The sequence below is a fragment of the Myotis yumanensis genome, unplaced genomic scaffold (genome assembly GCF_028538775.1).
Source record: "Myotis yumanensis isolate MYYU_CA2020_CCGP unplaced genomic scaffold, mMyoYum1.0.hap1 SCAF_3, whole genome shotgun sequence".
NCBI lineage: Eukaryota > Metazoa > Chordata > Mammalia > Chiroptera > Vespertilionidae > Myotis > Myotis yumanensis.
Window position 1 is genome coordinate 24477312 of NW_027223754.1, and position 23131 is coordinate 24500442.

General features: G+C 38.6%; 1 protein-coding gene across 1 annotated transcript in view; it reads left to right on the forward strand.

Moving 5' to 3' along the window:
* Window positions 1-1364: 1364 nt before the first annotated feature.
* The window catches only part of IDO2 (indoleamine 2,3-dioxygenase 2), a 46566-nt gene continuing 24799 nt past the window's right edge, over window positions 1365-23131 (forward strand). Inside the window, exons 1-3 of the mRNA XM_070407395.1 lie at window positions 1365-1475; window positions 15158-15253; window positions 22294-22413. Coding sequence (XP_070263496.1) covers window positions 1377-1475; window positions 15158-15253; window positions 22294-22413 — 315 coding nt within the window. The 5' untranslated portion in view covers window positions 1365-1376. The remainder of the gene's footprint in view (window positions 1476-15157; window positions 15254-22293; window positions 22414-23131) is intronic.

Here is a 23131-nt window from a genome sequence, read left to right on the forward strand (position 1 = left end):
TAAATCAACTTCCAAATAAATTTGTTTACAAACTATAACCTAGGCTCAAGGTCATAGGTAGAGTCTTCAGAATTCTCACAGTGCAGATCAGTGGCTGGAGCTTACCACACTCCATATTGCAGTAAATTCAAACTCTGATGGCATCATTGACCGACAGCCTCACAGCCTGATTTAGTAAATAGAGCAATGGTTTGGAAATCAAGATACATCAACTCTAGTCCTCACTCTGCTGTCAACTAGTGGTGTGACAATGGTTAGGGCAGCAGTTCTCAACCTGTGGATCAAGACCCCTTTGGGGGTAGAATGACCCTTTCACAGGGGTTGCCTAAGACCATGAGAAAACACATATATAATTACATATTGTTTTGTGATTAATCATTATGCTTTAATTATGTTCAACTTGTAACAATGAAAATACATCCTGCATATCAAATATTTACATTATGATTCATAACAGTAGCAAGATTACAGTTATGAAGTAGCAACGAAAATAATTTTATGGTTGGGGGTCACCACAACATGAGGAACTACATTAAAGGGTCACGGCATTAGGAAAGTTGAGAACCACTGGGTTAGGGTTATTCACATGGTTGTGCCTCAGTTTGGATCTGGTAGAACCTACTTCATAGGTAAAATCATCCATCTTAGTGATAGATTCTCAAAGGACACTTAATAAAATTTAAGAGTTAAAGCAAATGATCTATTCAGTGTTCAGGCTCTTCTCAAGTTTTTAGTATCCATTATTTCACTTGTTAAATTGAATATATATATATTATATATATATTCTTTTAATGTGCTCAAAGACCTTTAAAAATTATGAACTATTACTTTTTAAAGTAAATCAGACAAATTATAATCTTAGAATATATTGTTCAAACTACATATGAAACACTACTTTTGGGGTTTTACTATTCATTGAGTCCTCCTTCCTACCCTAATTCACCACCAGTCACTGAAATATCTACATGTAACTACCTTCTGGTTTACTCCTTTGGAATAAAGACTCGATTGTCAAGGTTAATTGTGGATCAGATTCCTATAAGGGTATTTGGGATCAGCAATAACCAATTGTCTCTGGGTTTAAAACCAATATTAACATCTATGAATAAAAAGGAGCAATGTTTTCTGAGGTGCTTTTGTTTGCCTGTTGGTTTTAATAAGCAATCTTTAATTATTTACTCAGCCTTGTGTCAGAGAAAGTCCATGGCAGTCTGAATTTCAGCCTCAGGTCAAGGTTCTCACCTGCTGCTGGGACACTAAGCAACGAACTGAAATGAAAATGCTCTTTTGAAGCTCCCTTAACCCAGGTCTTTGATATATTTGAAGCAGTTGTCTCTTTAGTAGCAGCTTCGGGTGCAGATACTTCAAACACAATTATGGAACTTCAAAGACAGAATTTAAAGACAACATCGCCATTATCTTTAGGACGGTTTCACATTTCTGAAGATTATGGCTTTCTTCTTCCAAATCCTCTGGTAAGCATAGAGCCTTTGATCAGGTCAGAATGGCTTGACTGACATGCTGGTTTGTTGGTTTGTTGGTTGGTTTGTTTGGTTGACTTATGTAGTCATTAAGAGAGATACAACACAAATACCAAGTTGTTGACTTGGGGAAAATGCTACAAATAATGCAAAGCATAATTCCCAACAAAAGTGTTAGCTCCAGCATAGGAGAGTCCAAATGAAATGTTTTAATGCCAATTTTTTTGTAATAGAATGTTGGTTCATAAACTTATGAGAAAATCTAGTAGTTATCAAAAAAGACAGAACTTAGGTAGAGATCAATTATATGGGCAAACCAATTTATCTTGACTTTCTAGTGGGACAGAAAAGAGAACACAAAGGACTTTGAGTGCTTTCAGGGCTGATAGGAGGGATTAGATATTTACAGAGAAGAGGAAGAAACTGTTGAGAAAGAACAGTACTTGTTTGTTAATTCTACTTACAGTTCAACCGGTAATGTAATTCTATTTTGTTGGTTAACCCTTATCGACACTGCTTCCTCTTTGAATGTGGTCTGAGACCTGCAGTGCTAAAACTAAGAAGTCATTGAATTTACAACCAGTAACTTTTACATTAGCTGAAGTCTAAAAGAAGTTGGTTTGCTCAAAGTCATATTAGTGACAAAAGCAGAACTAGTACTCAGGACTCTTGACATATCTTTTTCTACTACATCGTAAATAAGGGGCAAGACCACCCAGTTAAACTCTGGATCCGATATTACTATCATTGCAATAACTTATTAGATCCACGTTTTTTTCTAAATTGCCATTAACTGTGTTTAAGACTGGGCTATAATTTAATGAGCTTTTATTTAACACCTACTATGACACTTATTTACTTCTGAGTGTTATTAGAGGAATACAGATGAAGATAACATCCATTCACTGGTCCTAAAAACTCTGTTGTAGAACTGTTAGTTGTGAGACCAAGTGACAAATCTGTGAGTAACTTGAGCATTAAAAGTAATAACTTCAGAGTATTGTGCAGGGTAGGACTATAGCACTGAGTACTGGATTATGCTGTTTGACACTGCCACTTGGATCACCAAAAGTCTCAATTTATTAGAAACTGAGGGGATTCCAAAGATGTGGGATTTTACAAGTTAAACCCAGGAAAGTCCTGGGCAAACCAGAATGCATCAGTCACCCTAACTCGCATTTACAAACTCTTGGCCCCATCAGTGAATCATAAGTATTGCTGGGCCCTCAATTTCCATTTCTATTGGATGGAGATCTAGTGCCGCCCCCATTCACTGGATTGCTATGGAGCCTGAAAGCACTTTGATAAATGCAGTGTAAGGACTAAGAAGCCATTTATCCTGATCCTCAGTCCACTGCTCCTTAAGAACTCCATTCTGTGTGTGTAACTTGACTCAGGAATATTCCCATTATCCCTAGTTCACAAGGAGGAAAGGGCCCAGAGCCTAACAAGCTCTTTTTGGGATTAAATATGTAAACTGAGCTGAGGAAAAATATTATAAACATTGAGGAGGACCACAATTAATGAGTTCCTCTCTTTGTTGTTTCTACTTTGTAAGTTTAGAAAATGCGAAACAATAACAACATCAAGTGTTGTCCTGAGCCAGACCATATTTGTCCTGTGATTTGGTTGATGGATATCCCTTAGTAGAAATTTTCATTATTTAGCTCATATAAAATTCCCTGGCAAACTGGGTCTACTTTATTACAGTCATAAGCCAGATATCTAAAAGCGTAGTTGTTTGTTTCAGTTTTAGTTTTCTCTCATTCGTGTGAGAAGTTTAAATACCTCCCTTTCTGGGAAGATGTGTGGGAAGTAAGAATCTACCTTAGGTTGCTCAATGGATCAGGAAACGCAGTCATCAGCCTCTCCAGGCAGCAGTACTGTTGCAACTGATCAGAAGGGAAGATACCAGTCACCAACTTAGCCAAGGGGACGAATACAATTTGCGTTCCTTTCATTTAAAGCAAGTGATGGGAAGGCTGTTCCTCTAGGTCAGCTAGTTCAAAGATGCCCTTTAATTAACTCAGTGTAAATATCTACTTCAAAGTCTCTCTGAAAAAAAGTACAGTCATGCTAATGAATAAGCAAACATACTGGCTTTGGGGAGAAGGGGCTGACTTGGTTTCAAATGCTCTACTCCACTGTTTCCATAAACGCTCCAACATTTCTGGGGTCCAACATTTCAGTTTGGAAAATGTATACGTCTCAGACTCATGGCCATAAATATGACACAAAAATCTTTTGCCAGATTGTGTGTGTGTGTTTGGTTTGATGGGAGGGGGGAGTAATTTTTCTTTAGATATAAAGAATCTGAGGAAATTAGCTTGGCAGTAAAGGAGGGACCAAGTCAATTATAGCAGAAAATAAGATTGGAGTAGAACTGAGAGACCTTGAAAATTAGCCTCAAGAATTTGGATTTCATGCATCTGGTAAATGACATGATGCAACTGGCATTTGAATATTTTTCTAGAAGAATGTTAAGTGCAGGGCAGATTAGAGCAGCAGTTCCTGGATTGCACACCACAATGGCTCAGGGAGCTTTAAAAAATACTGATGCCAGCCCTGGCAGGATAGCTCAGTTGTTAGAGTGTTGTCCCAATAAAGCCAAAGGTTACTGTTTGATCCTCAGCCAGGGCACATACAAGAACCAACCAGTGAATGCACAAATAAGTGGAACAACAAAAATTGATGTTTCTCTCCTCTCTCTCTCTCTCTCTCTCTCTCTCTCTCTCTCTCTCCCTTTCCCCCATGTGAAAATCAATCAATAATAAAATTTTTTTAAGAAAATGCTGATGTCAGAGCCCCAACCAGAACAGTTAATTCAGAATTTCTAGCCTAAGTAGCTCAGTATTTGAAAAGCACAGAATAAATAGAGGACAATGCAGGAGCAAATAAAAAAGGAGGGCTACACTTAAAAGGCCGGGTGTGGAATTAAAGGTTCTATTCCTATGAGAAACACTGAGAAGGGTCTTGGAAGTAGTTTAAATGCAAAACAAAGGAAAGGAGGACTTTGAAATGTGCCATGGAGCAGAAAAAAAGGACTGGTACAAATAGTTCTGGGGATGCAGGAAACTTTATTCTTTTTTTTTTTTTAAATATATTTTATTGATTTTTTACAGAGAGGAAGGGAGAGAGATAGAGAGTTAGAAACATCGATGAGAGAGAGACATCGACCAGCTGCCTCCTGCACATCTACTGGGGATGTGCCTGCAACCAAGGTACATGCCCTTGACCGGAATCGAACCTGGGACCTTTCAGTCCACAGGCCGACGCTCTATCCACTGAGCCAAACCGGTTTCGGCAAGAAACTTTATTCTTTATAGTGATCATGCAATCATTTAGGAAAAATAAATACATACATACTCTCCTGCAAAATTCAAAACACCTGATAGAAGCAATGGACTGCCACTGCTTAAAAGGAAAAGTAGCAAAATAATTGCCGCGAGAGGCTATAGTTTCCAGACAGAAGGTATACGTAGGAAGAATTCAGATACTTCCCTGAAAAATTGTCACCTCTGCGAGGATCTGGGGCTTGCCTGATCATGTTGATGAGGAATTTGAGGCAATGATGGTAATATAGTGGAGATAGAGACAGAAAAATCAAACTTCACAGACGTGAATGTTAATCCATAAAAGTGTATTTGCAGTAAAGGAGATTGGATGCCAAAATTTAAGAACCAAGAAAGTTGAATAGAGCGAAAGGGGAACAGATGGACAGGATAAGGAGAAGCACGAGGAGGGACAGACAAGATAGTTCTCTGAAAACCAGAATTTTAAACAATGAAGCAACTTACAGTTTCTCAAACAGAATATCTAAGCTGTAGAGAAACTTGAAACAACCTGGGGAGAGGTGAGCTGGCAGACCCTAAGCTTAAAGGATGAAAACATTAGGAGTAGGAAAACAGAGATCTGCTACTTTCAGTCCAAATGAGGCTCAGGAAGTGTATTCTTTTCTTTGGGCCATTGTAAGAGGAGACCACAATTTTGGTGGCCTGAAACTATGGAAATTTATTCTCTCAGAGTTCTGGAGGCCAAAGGTCTGAAATCAGTGTGACTCCAGACCCATTCTCCCTCCAAAGGCTCTCAGGGAGAGTCCTTCCCGCCTCTTTCATCTTCCCGTGGCTCTTGTGGTAGAATGATTACACTCTCTGCTGCCATCTTGGCTGTGTCTGTCTTCTCCCCTCTTTCTGTCTTCTCTTTTAAGGACACTTGTCATAGGATCCACCCTAACCCAGGATAATCTCATCTCTCAATCATTAAATTACATCAGCAAAGACCCTTTTCCAAATAAAGTTACATTCACAGTTTCTAAGTGGACATATCTTTGGTTGGGGTCATCATTCAACCCACCACGGGGAGTGAGGTAAAAAGATAGAGATAGAGATAGAGAGAGGGAGGGAACTGGACAACGGAGAAGTAAAACATTGTTTTGCCCTGAGATTTCCCAAACCAGACAGACATGGGAGGGTGAAAGACCATGAAAAGTGAGGGTGCAAAATATAAAACAGTCAAGGAGACACATGGCATAGTTCAATATCATTGACTGGTTTTGTCAGCACAATGTTAACCCATATTCTCCAGCATGACTTGGATATGCTGAAGAAAATTTATATCTTATGCTGTAAAATTATAGCTTTAAGGTCAGAGGAAACTCATAATATGAGACACAGTATGGGCAAAGGTAGGCAAGTAAGTTAGCCCACTTGAGCTCAAATGCAGCCTTGCTTTTATATGTGACCACAGTAAGTATGTGACCACAGTTAAATGGGAAAGGAGTCTTCTCTCCTGCATAAATTCAAACAGATAAACTAGAATCACTTTCTGAAAGTGTGGCCTGTGGAGTGGGAGGGGAGAAGAGGAACAAAGGCATTCTTGAGAGTGCATAAATACTACGAAATTCAGTGTTCTTCTTTTCTGACTAGATATAAAAACAAATTCTTATGTTGCAGTGATAACTTGCAATTGAAAGACACATTTGTATGATTTTAGTGTTTATTTTTCAATTGAAGTCTTTTGATCCTTGGGAAATTATTCTCTAGGATTTATGAGCATTTTTTCTATAAGACAATTTTATACATTACTCTAGTTGAGAAGTAGTAGATAGTCAATATGACAAATTCTTATTAATGGCACAGGTAGAGTCTATAATAGTTACACTGGTTTCAGTTTCAATTCCAGTTAAATCTCTTTATCAGTTTTATAACTATCAAGTCATGTTTACTCTCTTTGAACCTTATTTTCCTTATCTGAGAATCATATATATATATATATATATATATATATATATGTTTATATATATGCCAATATGTATCACGCTATGTGTCTTAATTTGATTATGTAACATATAATTATTATAAATATTACCAACTCCTTTTAATAACATATTATGGACATATTATTGATGAAAGATATCAAATATATATATAAATCCAGGTTTGTGAGTCCCATAAATTAACAATCCACTGTTTTGAAATCTTACTTCACATTTCTCTTTATTGATAGTTTATTTTATTATTAATCTCTAGAAATTGGAAGACTTCTGATATATGATAGTTCATCACTAGCCACAATGTTTTTATGAAAAAATATTCTAACTATGGCAATTTTATTACTAAATTCATAGAAGTATATTAAATAAAAGTTGGCAATGTTGAAAAATGAAACTAATTTTTTCATAGCTCTACCACAAAATCAAAATACCTTTGGTGTTTTGGGATAATTTGTCTAAGAGTGTTTATGTCTGTGTGTGTGTTTGAAAAATTATAAAGTTGTAACTTATATTATGTACTTTTAACCCAATACTACAAACCTTTGCCTGAAATAAATCAGTCTTAATATAATTTTAATGGTCGAATCAAATCCCATTTGTATGATATATTACTGAAATGTAAATGAATTAGATATTTAGTAAATTTCAATTCATTTTCTTCATATTAAAACTAATATATAAAACTTTTGTCTACTCTACCCTTGATGTTTTAATTCAAACCAAATAATTTGCCCCAAATTTTACTATCTTGTCCTAAAAATAATTTGTAATCACTATCTCATTCTGAAAACCATTGTTTAAAACCCTTCCCCACCTTTCACTCTAACCTCCAACTATTTGTTCTGTCTCTTTAGAGTCAAATTACTGTCTCCTGATTTATATTATCTACATTTATTCTGGCATTTTATTTATAGCTTCAATGTAGTGTATATTTTTTCACTGTTCTCTATGCATAATGAACTTAGGCAGAGGCTTAGGGTACAGATATGAATAAAACCAGTATGAGCTCTGTATTCCTAGACTGAAGAAAATGTTGACAGAGTATGAGAATAGAACAAAAACATTGTGCATCCTAGATGAACTAATTTGATGCCAATTAAAAGGCTTTCATATTTTTCCCAGTATTTATTATGAGAAAAGATTGAGCTCTTTTTTCTAGGTGGAGAGAGGGGTCTGAGAAGATGAACTACACTCTGTGGTAGATAATATATCATGATTATTGTGGAGAAATTTTAGGTGGTGAGCTTTTAATTACATTTTTCATTTTCTCCATGCTTCATTGGTCTATTTAGGTTTCCTATTTTTAGACAAAAAATTTGATCTTTTACAATTAAAATAAGGATTCAATTCAGATTTTCAAATGTATTAGCAAAACTTATTTATACCATTCTCTTATACTTTATTAAAAATTGAGGTTTTTGTGCTGGTGAAGCTCAGTGGTTGAGCGTCAACCTATGAACCAGGAAGTCATGGTTCAATTCCCAGTCAGGGCATATGCCTGAGTTGCAGGTTCAGTCACCAATGTGGGGCACGCAGGTGACAACTAATCAATGATTCTCTCTCATCATTAATGTTTCTATCTCTCTACCCCTCTTCCTTCCTCTCTGAAATCAATAAAAATGTATTTTGAAAAATTGAGTTTCTTAGTTCCTGTTAAAGCCCCTTTGTAACATAAAATAATATAATTACTTTTTAGTTAGTGCTGATCTTGACCTATATCTTGTATTATTAACCGTAACTATACTTTTTTCATCTGCACTTCACAAAATATTCATTTTATTATAATGAATGCAGCCCTTTCTCTGAAATATAGCTCTTAAATGCACACCTTTCTCTATTTCCACCCTAGTTAAGTCCAGCATAATTTCTCTTCTGGATTATTGCCTACTACCTTGTCTTCTTTTTTAAAAAAATCTTTTATTTCTTTATTGGTTAAGGTATTACAAGTGTGTCCTCATCCTCCCATTAATCCCCAACCTCCCCCCCCCCCGACTCATGCTCTCATCCCCCTGTTGTCCATGTCCATTGGTTTGGCTTATATGCACACATACAAGTCCTTTGGTTGATCTCTTCCCCTTACCCCCTCCCTCTCCTACTTTCCCTCTGGGGACTGATAGTCTGATCGCTGTTTCTCTGTCTTTGGATCTGTCCCTGTTCATCAGTCTATGTTGTCCTCTATATTCTACAAATGAGTGAGATCATGTATTTATCTTTCTCTGACTGGCTTATTTCACTTAACATAATACTCTCCAGTTCCATCCATGCTGTTGCAAATGGCAAGAGTTCCTTCTTTTTTACCACAGCGTAGTATTCCATCGTGTAGATGTACCACAGTTTTTAATCCACTCATCTGCTGATGGGCACTTAGGCTGTTTCCAAATCTTAGCTATGGTGGATTGTGCTGCTATGAACATAGGGGTGCATATATCTTTTCTGATTGATGTTTCTGGTTTCTTGGGATATATTCCTAGAAGTGGGATCATTGGGTCAAATGAGAGTTCCATTTTTAGTTTTTTGAGGAAACTCCATACTGTTCTCCACAGTGGCTGCACCTTGTCTTCTTATTTCCATGCTTGCCCAGCTGTAAAACTCTCTCTGCTGAGCAAAGGAGCTCTTCAAAAACAAAAATTAAACCAGGGCACTTTGCTCTTTAAAACTTTCCAAAACTGCTCTTTAGAACAAAAACAGATGTTTTAGTATAGCCTACAAAGCCCGTCATTCTACTGACCTATCTCATCAAAGTTATTTGATATCTCTTTCTTCTCATATTACTTTGCTGCAATGTCACATTGGCTTCTTTCTATTGAGAATTGTCTTTTATTCCATTGGAAACCATCTGCTTCAAATTTTAATCTATCTGAGAATTTAAGTTTTAATTTTTATGATATTAAGATTGTCACCCTACCCTAGCTGGTTTGATTCAGTGGATAGAGCATCAGCCTGCAGACTGAAGGGTCCCTGGTTTGATTCCAGTCAAGGGCACTTGCGGGGGTCGTGAGCTTGATCTCCAGTAGGGGGCATGCAGAAGGCAGCCAATCAAGGATTCCCTCTTATTATTGATGTTTCCATCTCTCTCTCCCCTCTCCCTTCTTCTCTGAAATCAATAAAAGTATGTTTAAAAAAAGATTGTCACCCAACTTCCCTTTGTTGATATTTGGCTGGTTTATTTTTACTACAATTTTTAACCTTTTGGCTATTTTTTTAAAGTTTAATTTATTGAGATGACATTGATTAATAAAATTATATAGGGTTTCAGGTACACAATTCTATAATACATCATCTGCATGTTATTTTCTTAACCAAAAGTTTTAGTTAATTTATTTAACCAGTGTTAATTTAACAAAGACTTCATTATTTTTATAGATGTTTTATTTTAAAAAGTCTATTCTCTTGCAGGTTATAAATGTGTTGAGGAAAGTTATCCAAAAATAAAGCAAAGGATGGTTGTGCATTCATTCAACACTATCCCAGAGTACCAGCAGTCTCCCTTCAGGATTATTTAATCATTTAAGGGCTGTCCCTTTGTTTGACATGCTATATTCTATTGGTTATGTCCCAATCTCTGAAGATACAAATTAACTTGTAGATTTTATGCGAAAGAGCTGCAAATGATTTCTGTTGGAAAGAAAATATAACCCTAAAACATATGATTGCACTGCCCTCTAGGATATTTACTCATGATATATTTAACTTAGCAATTTGATTTCAACATTATTTTTTAAAATCTAAACATACAGTTTATCACCCTTTTTGAAACAACTTGGACCATCCTGCTGATTCCATCATTAATGAACTATCTATATTTTGGACACAAATTCTATATTGGCATGACTCATTTTTAATTTTTTTGAAAATAATTCTTTGACAGGTGTAAAGTCTAGTAAAAGAATAACATAAAATTAAAAAATTGGTTTAAAGGAAAACCAAATATTGTATTATTTTTGTCCATCACACTCTGGGTCTTCTGATTATTAGAATCAGGGAAGAAAAACATGTAAAATGTCTTTTAATTTCCTTTTCCCTGCACCAACCTCCATCCTCTCTGCCCCATCTCCCCCATTCTCCATATGTTTTCTCTGAGAGGTAGTTGAATGTACTCTGAACTTTGAGTCAGAGAGGTTTGACCTGGCCACTGACCAGATGTGTAATCTTAGGAAAGTCATCCAACAGCTTTTGGCCTTAACTTCCTCTATTTCAAAAAGGATATAATGAGATAATATGACCTAACTCATAACATGTACAACACAAATGTAGATCGATTAAAGATGTGAACATCAACAAGAAAACTAGAAGTACTGTAATGAAATATTTGAAATAACTTCCTAAGCACAATATAAAATGTAGAAGAATAAGGAAAACTGTTGGTTCATTTGACTACCCTGTTATGACTTTTTAAAAAATATATTTTTAATTGATTTCAGAGAGGAAGGGAGAGGGAGAGGTAGATAGAAGCATCAATGATGAGAATCATTGATCTGCTGCCTCCTGCACACTCCACACTGGGGATCAAGCCCACAACCCAGGCATGTGTCCTTAATGGGGAATCCAACCCTGACCTCTTGGTTCATAGGTCAATGATGAAAAAGAGGAAGAAGGGAAAGATTCTTTTAGCAATCTAAAGAGAAAGATCAAATAAATATTAAAGTGTAGAGCGGCACCTCGATTGAGGTGGTGCTTAAGAATTTCCATGCCAGTCAGGAAGCAGAAACCCAGATGCCTAATGTAATTATCAGGACAGGATTCCTTATCTAGGTATCAGCGGTGATGACTTAGTTACAACTTCTTTTCTTAAAACACACTTTAAAAGACAGAATATTGCAACCCTGCATATTTTCTTTTCTTTTATCAAGATTATATTTCATTGTCTCTGTAACTGCATTCAATTTTTGTTCATAAAACATATGGATCATATAGATGAAACAAAATACAAGTTGTCAGTTCAGAGTCAGTTTTCCATGGATCTGTCTTGATTATTGCCAGCATTCTTAGCTCTACTCTAGTCACTCCTTCTTTTTAAAAAAGTTTAAATTCTTTATTGTTTAAAGTATTACATCAGTCTCCTTTTTCCCCCATTGACCTCTTCCTGGCCGCTCCCACCCCCCAGCACATGCCCTCACCCTCCTACTGTCTGTGTCCATTGGTTATGCTCATATGCATGCATACAAGTCCTTTGGTTGATCTCTCTACCTTCTCTCCCCTGCCTTCCCTCTTAGGTTGGAAGGTCTGTCTCTGGATCTATTTTTGTTCATTAGTTTATTTTGTTCATTATATTCCACAAATGAGTGAGACCATATGATATTTGTCTTTCTCTGACTGGTTTATTTTGCTTAGCATAATGCACTCCAGGTACATCCACACTGTTACAAATGGTAAGAGTTCCTTCTTTTTTTACAGCAGTGTAATATTCCATTGTGTAAATGTACCACAGTTCTTTCATCCACTCATCTGCTTATGGGCACTTAGGCTGTTTCCAAATCTTAGTTATTGTAAATTGTGCCACTATGTACATAGAGGTGCATATATTCTTTGTGATTGGTGTTTCTGATTTCTTGGGATATATCCCTAGAAGTTGGATCACTGGGTCAAATTGGAGTTCCATTTTTAATTTTCTGAGGAAACTCCATACTGTTCTCCACAGTGGCTGCCCCAGTCTGTATTCCCACCAGCAGTGCACAAGGGTTCCTTTTTCTCCATATCCTCATCAGCACTTGTCATTTGTTGATGATAGCCATTCTGACAGGTATGAGATGGTACCTCATTGTCGTTTTGATTTGCACTCTCAGATGATTAGTGAGGCTGCTGGGAGGGGGTGGCTCTTCAGAAAAAAAATGGCCGCTTAGTTCTGGGACGGCCAGGAATGTCTCAGTGCTGGACTCCTGGTCACCTCTCCCCGACCGGCTCTCCTCCACAGCCTCTCCCCAGACTCCACAAATCTGCACCTCCGCCTGCACTGCAGCCATGAGTGAGTGTTTTATTTGAAAGGTCCTATGAACTGGGTTTAGTGAATAAAAGGGAAGATAAGACAGAGGCAAAACAACTGCGTGACTTCTAGTTTCTCCTCCTCCCCCACCCGCCGCCCATCACCGCATGGCTCAGGAAGCTCTTCAGGATGCCTGTCTGGGCTCAGCCTCTCATGGCTGTGGACTTAGATTTAGAATCCCCTGCCGCCAGCAGCCCTGTGGATTTCCTTTCCACAGTCGAATATTATGCCTGTCCCTCAGGGACATGGACTTGGTGCCATGCAGCTTCCTTCTGACACACTTGGCTCAGTGGTCTCACAACTCTCTCCAGCCCAGATCCCAGACCTGGCTGCAAATTGTCTCACCAGCTGTGTCTACTTTGCCAGTTCTAGGTGGATGTTCTTTGATTTAGATGCTCCTTCTATCTGCTCCAGGATAAGGCTCAGGACATGTTTGCCTAATTGGCCATCATTTTCCCATCCCTTCCCATTGATTTTTTTCTAGTCACGCCCTCTTACAGTCACAGACTATAAATGGCTTAAGTTTCTCATTTCTAAGTGGTTACAGCTCTCAACACACAAATGTCCCCTTTCCTAGTGCCTATGGCTCTCCTAGAAAAGTAATTTACATTTATGGTCTCTATTTTCTTACTTCCTCAGCACACTAAAATTTAAACCCTGCTTCCATGACCATGACCTGGGGTTGCCATATATATTGAATGACTAATAGGTATTAGTGACTTCCTGTTTGGGTTTTTGTTTTTTCTTTTTCCCCAAAGGGAACAATCTTACTATAAGTTTCTAATGATGCATTTGACCTTCTGAATTTCCTACTTCTGTGAAAGCCTCTCATGTCCTGACTTCCCTAAGGGTAATTCTCCTCTGACTCACTGAGTATCTATAAATGCCTTTTTGATTTTTATTGCTGGATTAAGTTCCTCTGTCTTATAAATACCCCTTTTGTGTTGATCTAGGCCTCCTTCCCCTTTCACTTTGCAACTTCTCCCCAAATGACCTTATACATTTGTGTGGTTTTAACCACATGTGGAATTATTTCTAAAGTTATGCTTCCTAGTTGTATATTTCTAATATTAATTATCTCCTGAACTTCAAATTGTATGTATGTCCAAATGCCCAGTATACAAACATATTTTAACATTCCACATATATTTTAGGCTGTATCTATCTAAAAAATAAATTCACCATCTTTACACCCTCTCTTTGACTTCCTCCTGCATTTCTGTTTCATTGTGTGTTCCCACCAATTCATTCAATCACCTAATTCACAAACATTAAATCATCCTCACCTCCTTTTCTTCTTATCCCAGAAATATAATATTTAGTTGTGCATATTGTGCTCTCAAAAAGGAGACCCAGACTCTGGGATAGATCAGAGTTGGCAAACATTTTTTTCTAAGAAGCCAAATAGTAAATACTTTAAGCTTTGATATCAAATAGTTTCTGTTGCAACTACCAATTCTGCTGCTGTAATAGAAAGTAGCTATAGACAATTTGTAAACAAATGAGTATGGTTGTGTGCCAATAAAAGTTTAATTACAGCAATAAGTATAGTTTACCACTTCCAGGAATTGAGTCAGGGTTGCTGAAATCCAGTCTATGTTCTACTTAGCTAAATCATGGGCCCAGAGTGGGCATATAAAGGGTGCCATGAGGCTAGGAATCATCTTGCTTTTAGCATCTACACCTCAAAATTTAATCATCACATCATTTCATTTTTATGAAATATCTTTTATTAAAATATCTTTTGAATACGTGTCTTCTCCTTTCCAAATTCATTTCCATCACCTAAGTTAGTCCTTGGACAGTAGTTCAAAGACTTTCTAACCTTAATGCATATCTTAAAATCCTACAGACAAAACTAACTTTCTAAAATTCAAAATAAAAAAAAAAGAAAATTCTTATGTAATCTATAAAAAGCACATTTGATCTGATTTTGTAGTCTCATCTTCCATATCATTTCTCTTGATCTTTATATGCTAGTAATATTGAATTATTTATAGTCCCCAAACACTGTTACCTCTGTTTATCCACAATCCCTTCTTTACTGCCTTCCCATCTTCAAATTTCCACCTAGAAAAGTCACTTTCAAATTCTACAAATGGCCCCAACTGTCCTATTTCTGCATATATTTCCCTTTAATTGCCCACAACAGCTGATAGAATTAAGCACATTTTCCTCTTTGCAAGTTCTTAAGCTTATACACACATTGGTAATTAAGTATATTATTTTTAGATATATCTGATTACATTTTTTTCTGTTAGTAGATCATATGTTCCTTAAGCACAAGGATTATATATTAGTCATCTGTGTGTCTGCAGTGCTTAGCACAGGGCCCAGGTTATAGTGAAATCTGACAACAGCTACTCCCAGAAGCTGCTTCTCAGAGAGGTCTAAAATACTGACATGATTCTATTTTGAATGCAGAAAGAACTTCCAGATCATTACAGGCCTTGGATGGAAATTGCCAACAAACTTCCTGAGTTGATTGAGAGTCACCAGCTTCGAGCTCAAGTGAGCGAGGTATATATAAGTAGTTATTTTACTTTTCAACCCCTTCTCACCACCCTATTAAAATCCCCATGCCACTTTTTCTTCTCAGCATTGTGGAACTAGGTGAGTTCACTTAAGGACACCAATCATTGCCATTGAGTTTACTGACCCAATTTTCTCACCCTTGCTGAAGAGCTGAGTGATTTGTTTCTGTTTTGACACATGTGTTTCCCTAAAATTTCCAGAACCTGCATAAAACAATTCCTGGAACATATTAAAAAAATAAGTCCAGCTTGTGTAGCTCAGCAGTTGACCTATGAACCGGAAGGTTATAATTCGATTCCCAGTCAGGGCACATGCTTGGGGTTCCAGGCTGTATTCCCAGTAAGGGGCATGCAGGAGACAGCCTCTCAATAATTCTCTCTCATCATTGATGTTTCCAGCTCTCTTTCTCCCACTCCCTTTCTCTCTGAAATCAATAAAAAAAATTTTTTTTAAATGAAGACAATCTGGTTGGGATCTGTAGGCAAGTTGCTGGGTAAGATTTAGCTGGGAAAGGCCCAGCATAGAAATGCTCACCCTATGTCACGTGGTCAGTGCTCCCCTACCTCTGAGTGAGTCTGCCTTGAATGTACCAGAGGGTCCTCACAGAATAGTTGAGTCAAGAGAATTTCTGAGTTACAAGGTCAGTGTTGTCAGATTCTGGAGGGATGATTGATAAATCTGTACATACATATGGAATAAAATGAGAAATATTTGCCAAAAGTATATAAGGAATAAACAGTGAAAGAATGACAAGAAAGTGTAATAGGAAGAACATAGATTTTGATTCCGGAACACCTCAGTTTGAATCCTGGTTTTTATCAGTTAGTTGCTACATAACTTTGAACAAGTGACTTAATCCCTGTGCTTCTGCTTCCTTGTTTATAAAATGGGAAAACATGCTGGTCTGATTGAATTGTTGTGAAGACTAAATTATTTTGGAATAGCTTTTCGGATTTCCTGTCTCACAATAGTGTTCAATATATATTTGTATTTCCCACTAGTCCCTTTGCATCTGTCTTAGTCTCACAATTCAAAGTGCCATGTCATTTCAAAGGAACAAGAAATAATTTCTACTCTCCAAAATTCTCCTTCACTGACTATTACATACTTAATGTCCATAATTAAAAATTCATTTAAAAAGACTCATTGAATGTCTGCTAAGGGCAAGTCACAAGATTAGAGACATTATTAAAGAAATGTGAGACACTGTCTCTGGTGCCTATAAAAATGGCAAACCAAACCAAAGAATTTATTTTCCTGCCACATAAAGGGCCCATTAACATGACCAAAAGAATACAAAAAGAAGAAAAATGTAAGAAAATATCTGTAGTGCAGGAAAACAAGATAAAATTAAGATAAAATTTTAAGAATGTACATACCATATTAAACAAATCATAGTGATCTACAAATGAGTGTATAGTACCCATGCCAAGCATTCAACCAAAGCAATAAGAAGACCCCCTCCCACCTCACCTCTGGGTGCCTCTCTCTCCCATCTCAGTACTAGGGCACAAAATCAAGAGGGAGTCCAGAACAGTCTGCAGGAAGAAAAATTCAAGTTCAGCTTGTGAACTGCACAGTCCTTTGTACCAGGCTTTCCTCAGGCTTTTAATTGATTAAACTGCCATAAGTAAAATGAAGGACTTACTCAATTGGTGCTCCTTATACATTAAATGTCAATGAGAAAAGGCCAAGAGTGTCCTGCTAACTTTTGTCCATTGAAAACGTGGGAATTGGGGAAACAGCTTCAGCACAAAAGTGAAATTAATCCCCTGACACTTCCACTGGGCTGAATAGTGTCACTTCAAAAATCATGTTTCCTCAAAATCTGTGAATGTGAGCTTATTTGGACATAAGGTCTTTACAGATGTAGACAAGATCATATTGCATTAGGGTGCACGCTAAATCCACTAAGACTGGTGTCGTTAGAAGAAGAAGGGAATTTGAACACAGATACACAAGGAAGAACACCACATGAAGACAGAGGCGTAGATTGGAGTTGGCATCTACAAGACACACTGAGTTGCTGACAATCACCAGAGACTAGGAGATAAACAATGGAGCAGGTCCTACCCCCCCCGCCCCCGCCTCCAAGCCTCCAGAGGAACCAACCTTACAAACACCTAAATTTCAGATTCCTAATTGTGGGAGAATCAATTTTTGCTGTTTTAGCTTCCCAATTTGTGTGCATTTGTTAAGGCAGCCGTTGGAGACACTCTTGGCAGTCTCTATACTTCTAATTACTCACAAAACATCTAATTAGATAAGACCACTTTTAAGAGACTAAATAATTTGGAAATCAGTCATGAGGAGCAAATGTAATGGCTCCGGGACCACACATGAAGCTACATACTCAAATATTTGTCCTCTTGTGTCCTTTACTTGGCACAGACAACATAATAAGTGAATTTCCTGTTTGGATCTCACAGTACTTTAAGGCCAACTACTTATTCTTAGAAATCTGTGTCTAATAATAATAATCTGTACTAATAAAAGCCTCAGTGGTCCTCACATATGACATCATCACAAGATGGCCGCCACAAGATGGCCTCACGCACAGCAGAGGTGAGGTCAGGTGGCTGCTCTGCCCAGTGAGGCCTGGGGGTCCTGTGGCTCCACATGGCATGGAAGAGGCCAGTCCCAGAGGAGGAGGCAGGCCGCAGCAGGGGAGGGCAGTTGGGGACAATCAGACTGGCAGGAGAGGGCAGTTGGGGGTGATTGGGCTGTCAAGGGAGGGCAGTTGGGGGCGATCAGGCTGGCAGGAGAGGGCAGTTGGGGGCGATTGGGCTGTCAGGGAAGGGCAGTTGGGGGCGATCAGGCAGGCAGGGGAGCAGTTAGGCATCAATCAGGCTGGCAGGGGAGTGGTTGGGAGCGATCAGGCAGGCAGGTAGGCAAATGGTTAGGAGCCAGCAGTCCCATATTGTGAGAGGGATGTCTGACTGCCAGCTTAGGCCCGGTCCCACAGGGTTTGAGCCTAAACCAGCAGTTGGACATCCCCTCAGGGGTCGCAGATTGGAGAGGGTGCAGGCTGGGCTGAGGGACACCCTCCCCCCTCCCCCGTGCACAAATTTTGTGCACTGGGCCACTAGTAATAATAATAATAATGATAATAATCTTCTTCCAGGAAAATTTGCTCTCCACACCCTCCTGCCATAAAACACTACAGTCAACTGACTTGCTCACAGGAAGCTAGGACACTGGAAACATTATTAGGGAAGCTATATCAGCTACTAATGCTAATAAAACTCACCTCCATTCCTGAACACAAATAAATAAGCCCAAATTATCAAAAGATATGCAGAGAATGAGTGAGTCAAAGAGCAGGAGGAAGGAACTGGACATTTAGAGCCAATGACCTCCAATCCAAAACAAAATATGAAATCAATGCTTTTAAAATTTGAATCTAATTAATTGAAAATCATTAATTAAGAATTAATTGATGTCTAAGTAATTACATTTACTTCATAAAAATAAGTGAAGTTGCTACATAAAATAAACTATTGGAAAACAAACAAAAAAACAATAGTGAAAACCAGAATAAATTAGAAAAAAATGGTAATTTAGGGAATTCCTTGAAAAATTGTATAAAGCATAAAGCAAAAATGAAAGAAATGCCAGTCATCAGAAAAATAAAAATATGTGAAAAAGAGAAATGAATGATTCAAATTTCTAAAATAGAGCTCTCACAAAGTAGTGTAGGTGGGGGGAAAGGGAAGCTTTAAGCATATAAGAATAACATTTTTAAAAATCTCAATTAATTAATTCTATTAGAAAGACAATGGGGGTAAGAGGGCACCCAGACATGCTGGTGAAATTTCTTATTTTCTAGATTACAAAGGAAAATTTGCAAATTTTAATCATGAAATAATAAAACTGGGTTACTTACAGAATAACATAAGACTCTTTATAATAGTATTAAAAGACAATTTAACATCTATTTGAATTGTTATAATTAAAAAAAAATCTGGCAATACTAACTACTACTGAGGATATGTACTGAAAGAGACTCTCATTCATGTTGCTGGTGGGAATGCAACATGGTACAGCTACTTTGGAAGACAGCTGGCAAATTCTTATAAAGTTAAACATAGATTTACTGCCTGACCCAGCAATCACACTACCCAGTATTTAGCCAACTAAACTGAAAACTTATGTTCGTGGAAAACCTTGTGTGTAAACGTTTATAACAATTTTATTAATAATCACCCAAATTGGAAACAACCAAGATGTACCTCAACAGGGGAATAGTTAAACTGAGTGAAATGGACTAAATGTTTGTGTTGCTTCCAAATTCATATGTCAAAACTCCAATGTGATTAGGAGGTGGGACCCTTGGGAGGTGTATTAGTCAGGGTTCGTCCAAGAAACAGAACCAAAATGTGGCTAAAACAAATTGAGATGTAAAATACTGGATATTGAAGACTTACTAGAAAAAAGGGACTATTAAATATATTATTATTTTTCTATTGACATTGCATTTATAATATTGTAAATATATTGACAGAGACAAAAATATTTTTTATTAAATTTCACCTGTTTCTTTTTACTATTTTAAAAATGTGGCTTTTAGAAAAATCAAAATTGCACACTGTGGCTTCCCTATTTGTGGAGGCAGACAGTACTAACTTGAGAGAGCCGGGCTGCGGTCAGAAGAAGGGGAATAGCACCCTGGCTCAGTGCCCGCAGGCTCTGTCATAACCTTATCCTCTCTGACTCTGTGGGTTTGGGGAAAGGGAACCACCCTGCATCAGAAGTTTTTAGCATTGTGCCTTCAACGCTCTTTAGTAAGAGTCTTAGAATAAATACTTAATAAATGAATGCCATTATAATTCTCAGGCTGGTTCCAGTTAAAATGCAACATATCAGCACGCCCCCCCCAAACACACACACACACACACACACACACACACACACACGCACACGCGCACCTTAAGTAGGCAATTTTATCTCTAAGAGAAAGAAACGCGCAGACAGGTTAGGAAAGGCTGCCCCCTAGTGGATAGAGAGAGAAGGATTCCGTCGGAGAGCCCTATGCGCGAGCTGCCCCTGGGCCTGGGTGGGTCCCAGCTCACTTGGGGTGTCTGTAACTTGAAAGGAAACCCTAGACACTCGCCGCTGCTCCTTCAGGGGGTTTCTTCGGACCCCGGAGAGGGGCATCAGAGAAGATCTAGACAGGCTGTGTCTAGGGTTGGGGAGGGGATGGAAGAAGGAGGCAAGCTGCGGGCGCTGTGCCTGGAAGTGGAGCTCAGGGTCCTCGGTGTCAGCCAAGGCAGGCGGGGCCGGCCCAGGCAAAACTAATAAACTGGCGATATCTGTTTGGGCATTGCTGATAGTGATAACTAACTTCTGTACAGGGTGTTGCTTCGATGAGGACACCACCTGTGTGACCCGGGAAGGAAACAGGCAGGGAGAGGTTCAGAGACCTAGCTAGGGTCACCGGGAGTGTGGAAACAAGGGCTGGACAACCATTTGGCCCAGCTTAGCTACCTCCCTCTAGGAATGTGGTCAAATTCCGAAGTCCACAGGGCCTCTTTTTGTTAGGATACCCAGCTGGTTAGATCTCAGCCAGGAAAGAGAGAACAAATAGGATCTGACCTCTGACTAAGCAGGTAAATAGCCTTGCCATCACCCCAGGAGCAACTAACATAGGTCCACCAGCTCAACAGGCCGGGGAAAACCTTGCTGTCCACAGCGCAGGGCTGTTTTAGGGCTAAAGATACCAAGTAAGCACAGGTGCTTTTATTCATTAATTTTTAAAAAGATGTATTTTATTGAATTTTCACAGAGAGAAAGGGAGAGGGATAGAGAGATAGAAACATCGATGAGAAACACTGATCAGCTGCCTCCTGCACACCCCTCACTGGGGATGTGCCTGCAACCAAGGTACATGCCCTTGACCGGAATCGAACCTGGGACCTTTCAGTCCGCAGGCCGACGCTCTATCCACTGAGCCAAACCGGTTATGGCTATTCATTAATTTTTTTATTTATGATTTAAGCTTTTACTTGGGAGAGATACAACCCAATTATTTGAATAAATAATAAGATAAAACCTTATTATTCGAATACTCCATAAATTACATAGGAATGACAATTAGATACACAATTCATTCTCTCGGTATAAAATAAATTTTGCTAATAAAATACTAGTAAATCTTAGCAAAAAAGAGGGTTGAGTTGTTCCTTCCACTTCAGATAAAATATTTTTCAGTATCTATTTAAAAAAAGTATGGTTGAGAATATTACAGGTATCCCCCATTTTTCCAAGGTCCCCCCCCCCCGCCCAGTTCCCACCCCACCCTAGGTCTTCAACACACTATTGTTTGTATCCATGGATTATGCACATATGCATTTTAATTATTTGGTTATTCTCTGCCTAACCCCCTCTCCCCTTCCCTCTGAGATCTGTCAGTCTGTGCTATGCTTCCATACTAGCAGAGGTGCCTGGTTTGTAAATGATGTGATTGTACTCGTAAAAGCTGCCACTGCAGCCCTGGCCAGTGTGGCTGAGTTGGATGAGCATCATCCAGTTCACCAAAAGGTGGAGGGATGATTCCTGGTCAAGGCACATGCCTAAGATTCAGGTTTGGTCCCCAGAAGGGGTGTGTAATAGAGGCACTGATCAGTGTTTTACTCTCTCTCTCTCTTCTTTTCTCTCTCTAAAATCAATTAAATATATTTTTCAAAACGTTGCCATTGAGGAGTCCCATGTAATAAATGATCTTAGTCAATTTAATTATTTTAGGTAACCAAGTGGTCATCTCAGTGATGGAGACCAGTGTCCGGCACCACCATGGGCACAATTCAGGGACTTGGGTGGGGCTGTTAGGTACTTGCAGAACAATATCATTTGGACTGCCTCCTCCTATCCTGCAGTGTCCTGGGATCAGGGGAGAAATGGGTGTGCATGGTTCTTGCATTGAAGTAGAACCCATTCCTTGTACCCAAAGAACCCTTCAAGCCACAGAACCCCTGTGCTCATCCCATCCCCTGCAACTGACCATCTCTGGAACTTCTCTTGAACAGATGCCCCTCCTGAACTGCCAGTTTCTCAAGGGCCACAGGGAACGGCGCCTAGCTCACCTGGTCCTGAGCTTCATCACCATGGGATATGTCTGGCAGGAGGGAGAGGCACAGCCTGCAGAGGTAAGGGATAAATTGATGCCTGGCTGGTCATGGGGTAGGTCTGCTGCACCTAGAACATGCTGTCTGCTTGGCACCACAGTGTTTTTCTGGAAAATGGGTCCCTTCTTGTTCTTTTCTTTGGGTGTCAGTTGAAGAAGGGGCAAAGAGCCCATTTAAATGAAAGATGGCTTCCTCCTGACAGAGATTAATTTTTTTTTTTTTTTTTTTAGAACTGGTAGCCCTTTTATTACATTTTGAATCTATTTTTTTTCTGTCACCCACTTCCAAGAATGTTTGAAAAGTTGCATTTGAAAGCAAGTTTGAAATCTCATAAAAACTTACTGATAGCTCACATCTGACAGCATTTTGTACTGCTAATATATCAATTGTCTTGGTCAGTTTTCACAGTCTCATAAGGTAGATAGATCTAAGCTGTGTCCAATTTACAGACAGCTGAGGACCATGAAAGTCCAAGGTCAGATGGCCAGTTTATGGAAAGTCCAAGGCCAGACTCCAAACTGTCTAATTTCACTAATGTCCACTCCTTCCTCCAGAGGTACAGGTTGACATCTACAACACAACTGCTTGCTCTCTACCAATTATTGGATTGACTCTTAACAATTCATGTAAATCTCTTCTGAATCTTTGCATAACATTTTACAGTTTCAGCCTGAAACTTGAGACATGAAATCTCTGAGCTCCACTAATTATAGTATAAAAGATGACTGCTTTTTGTTTT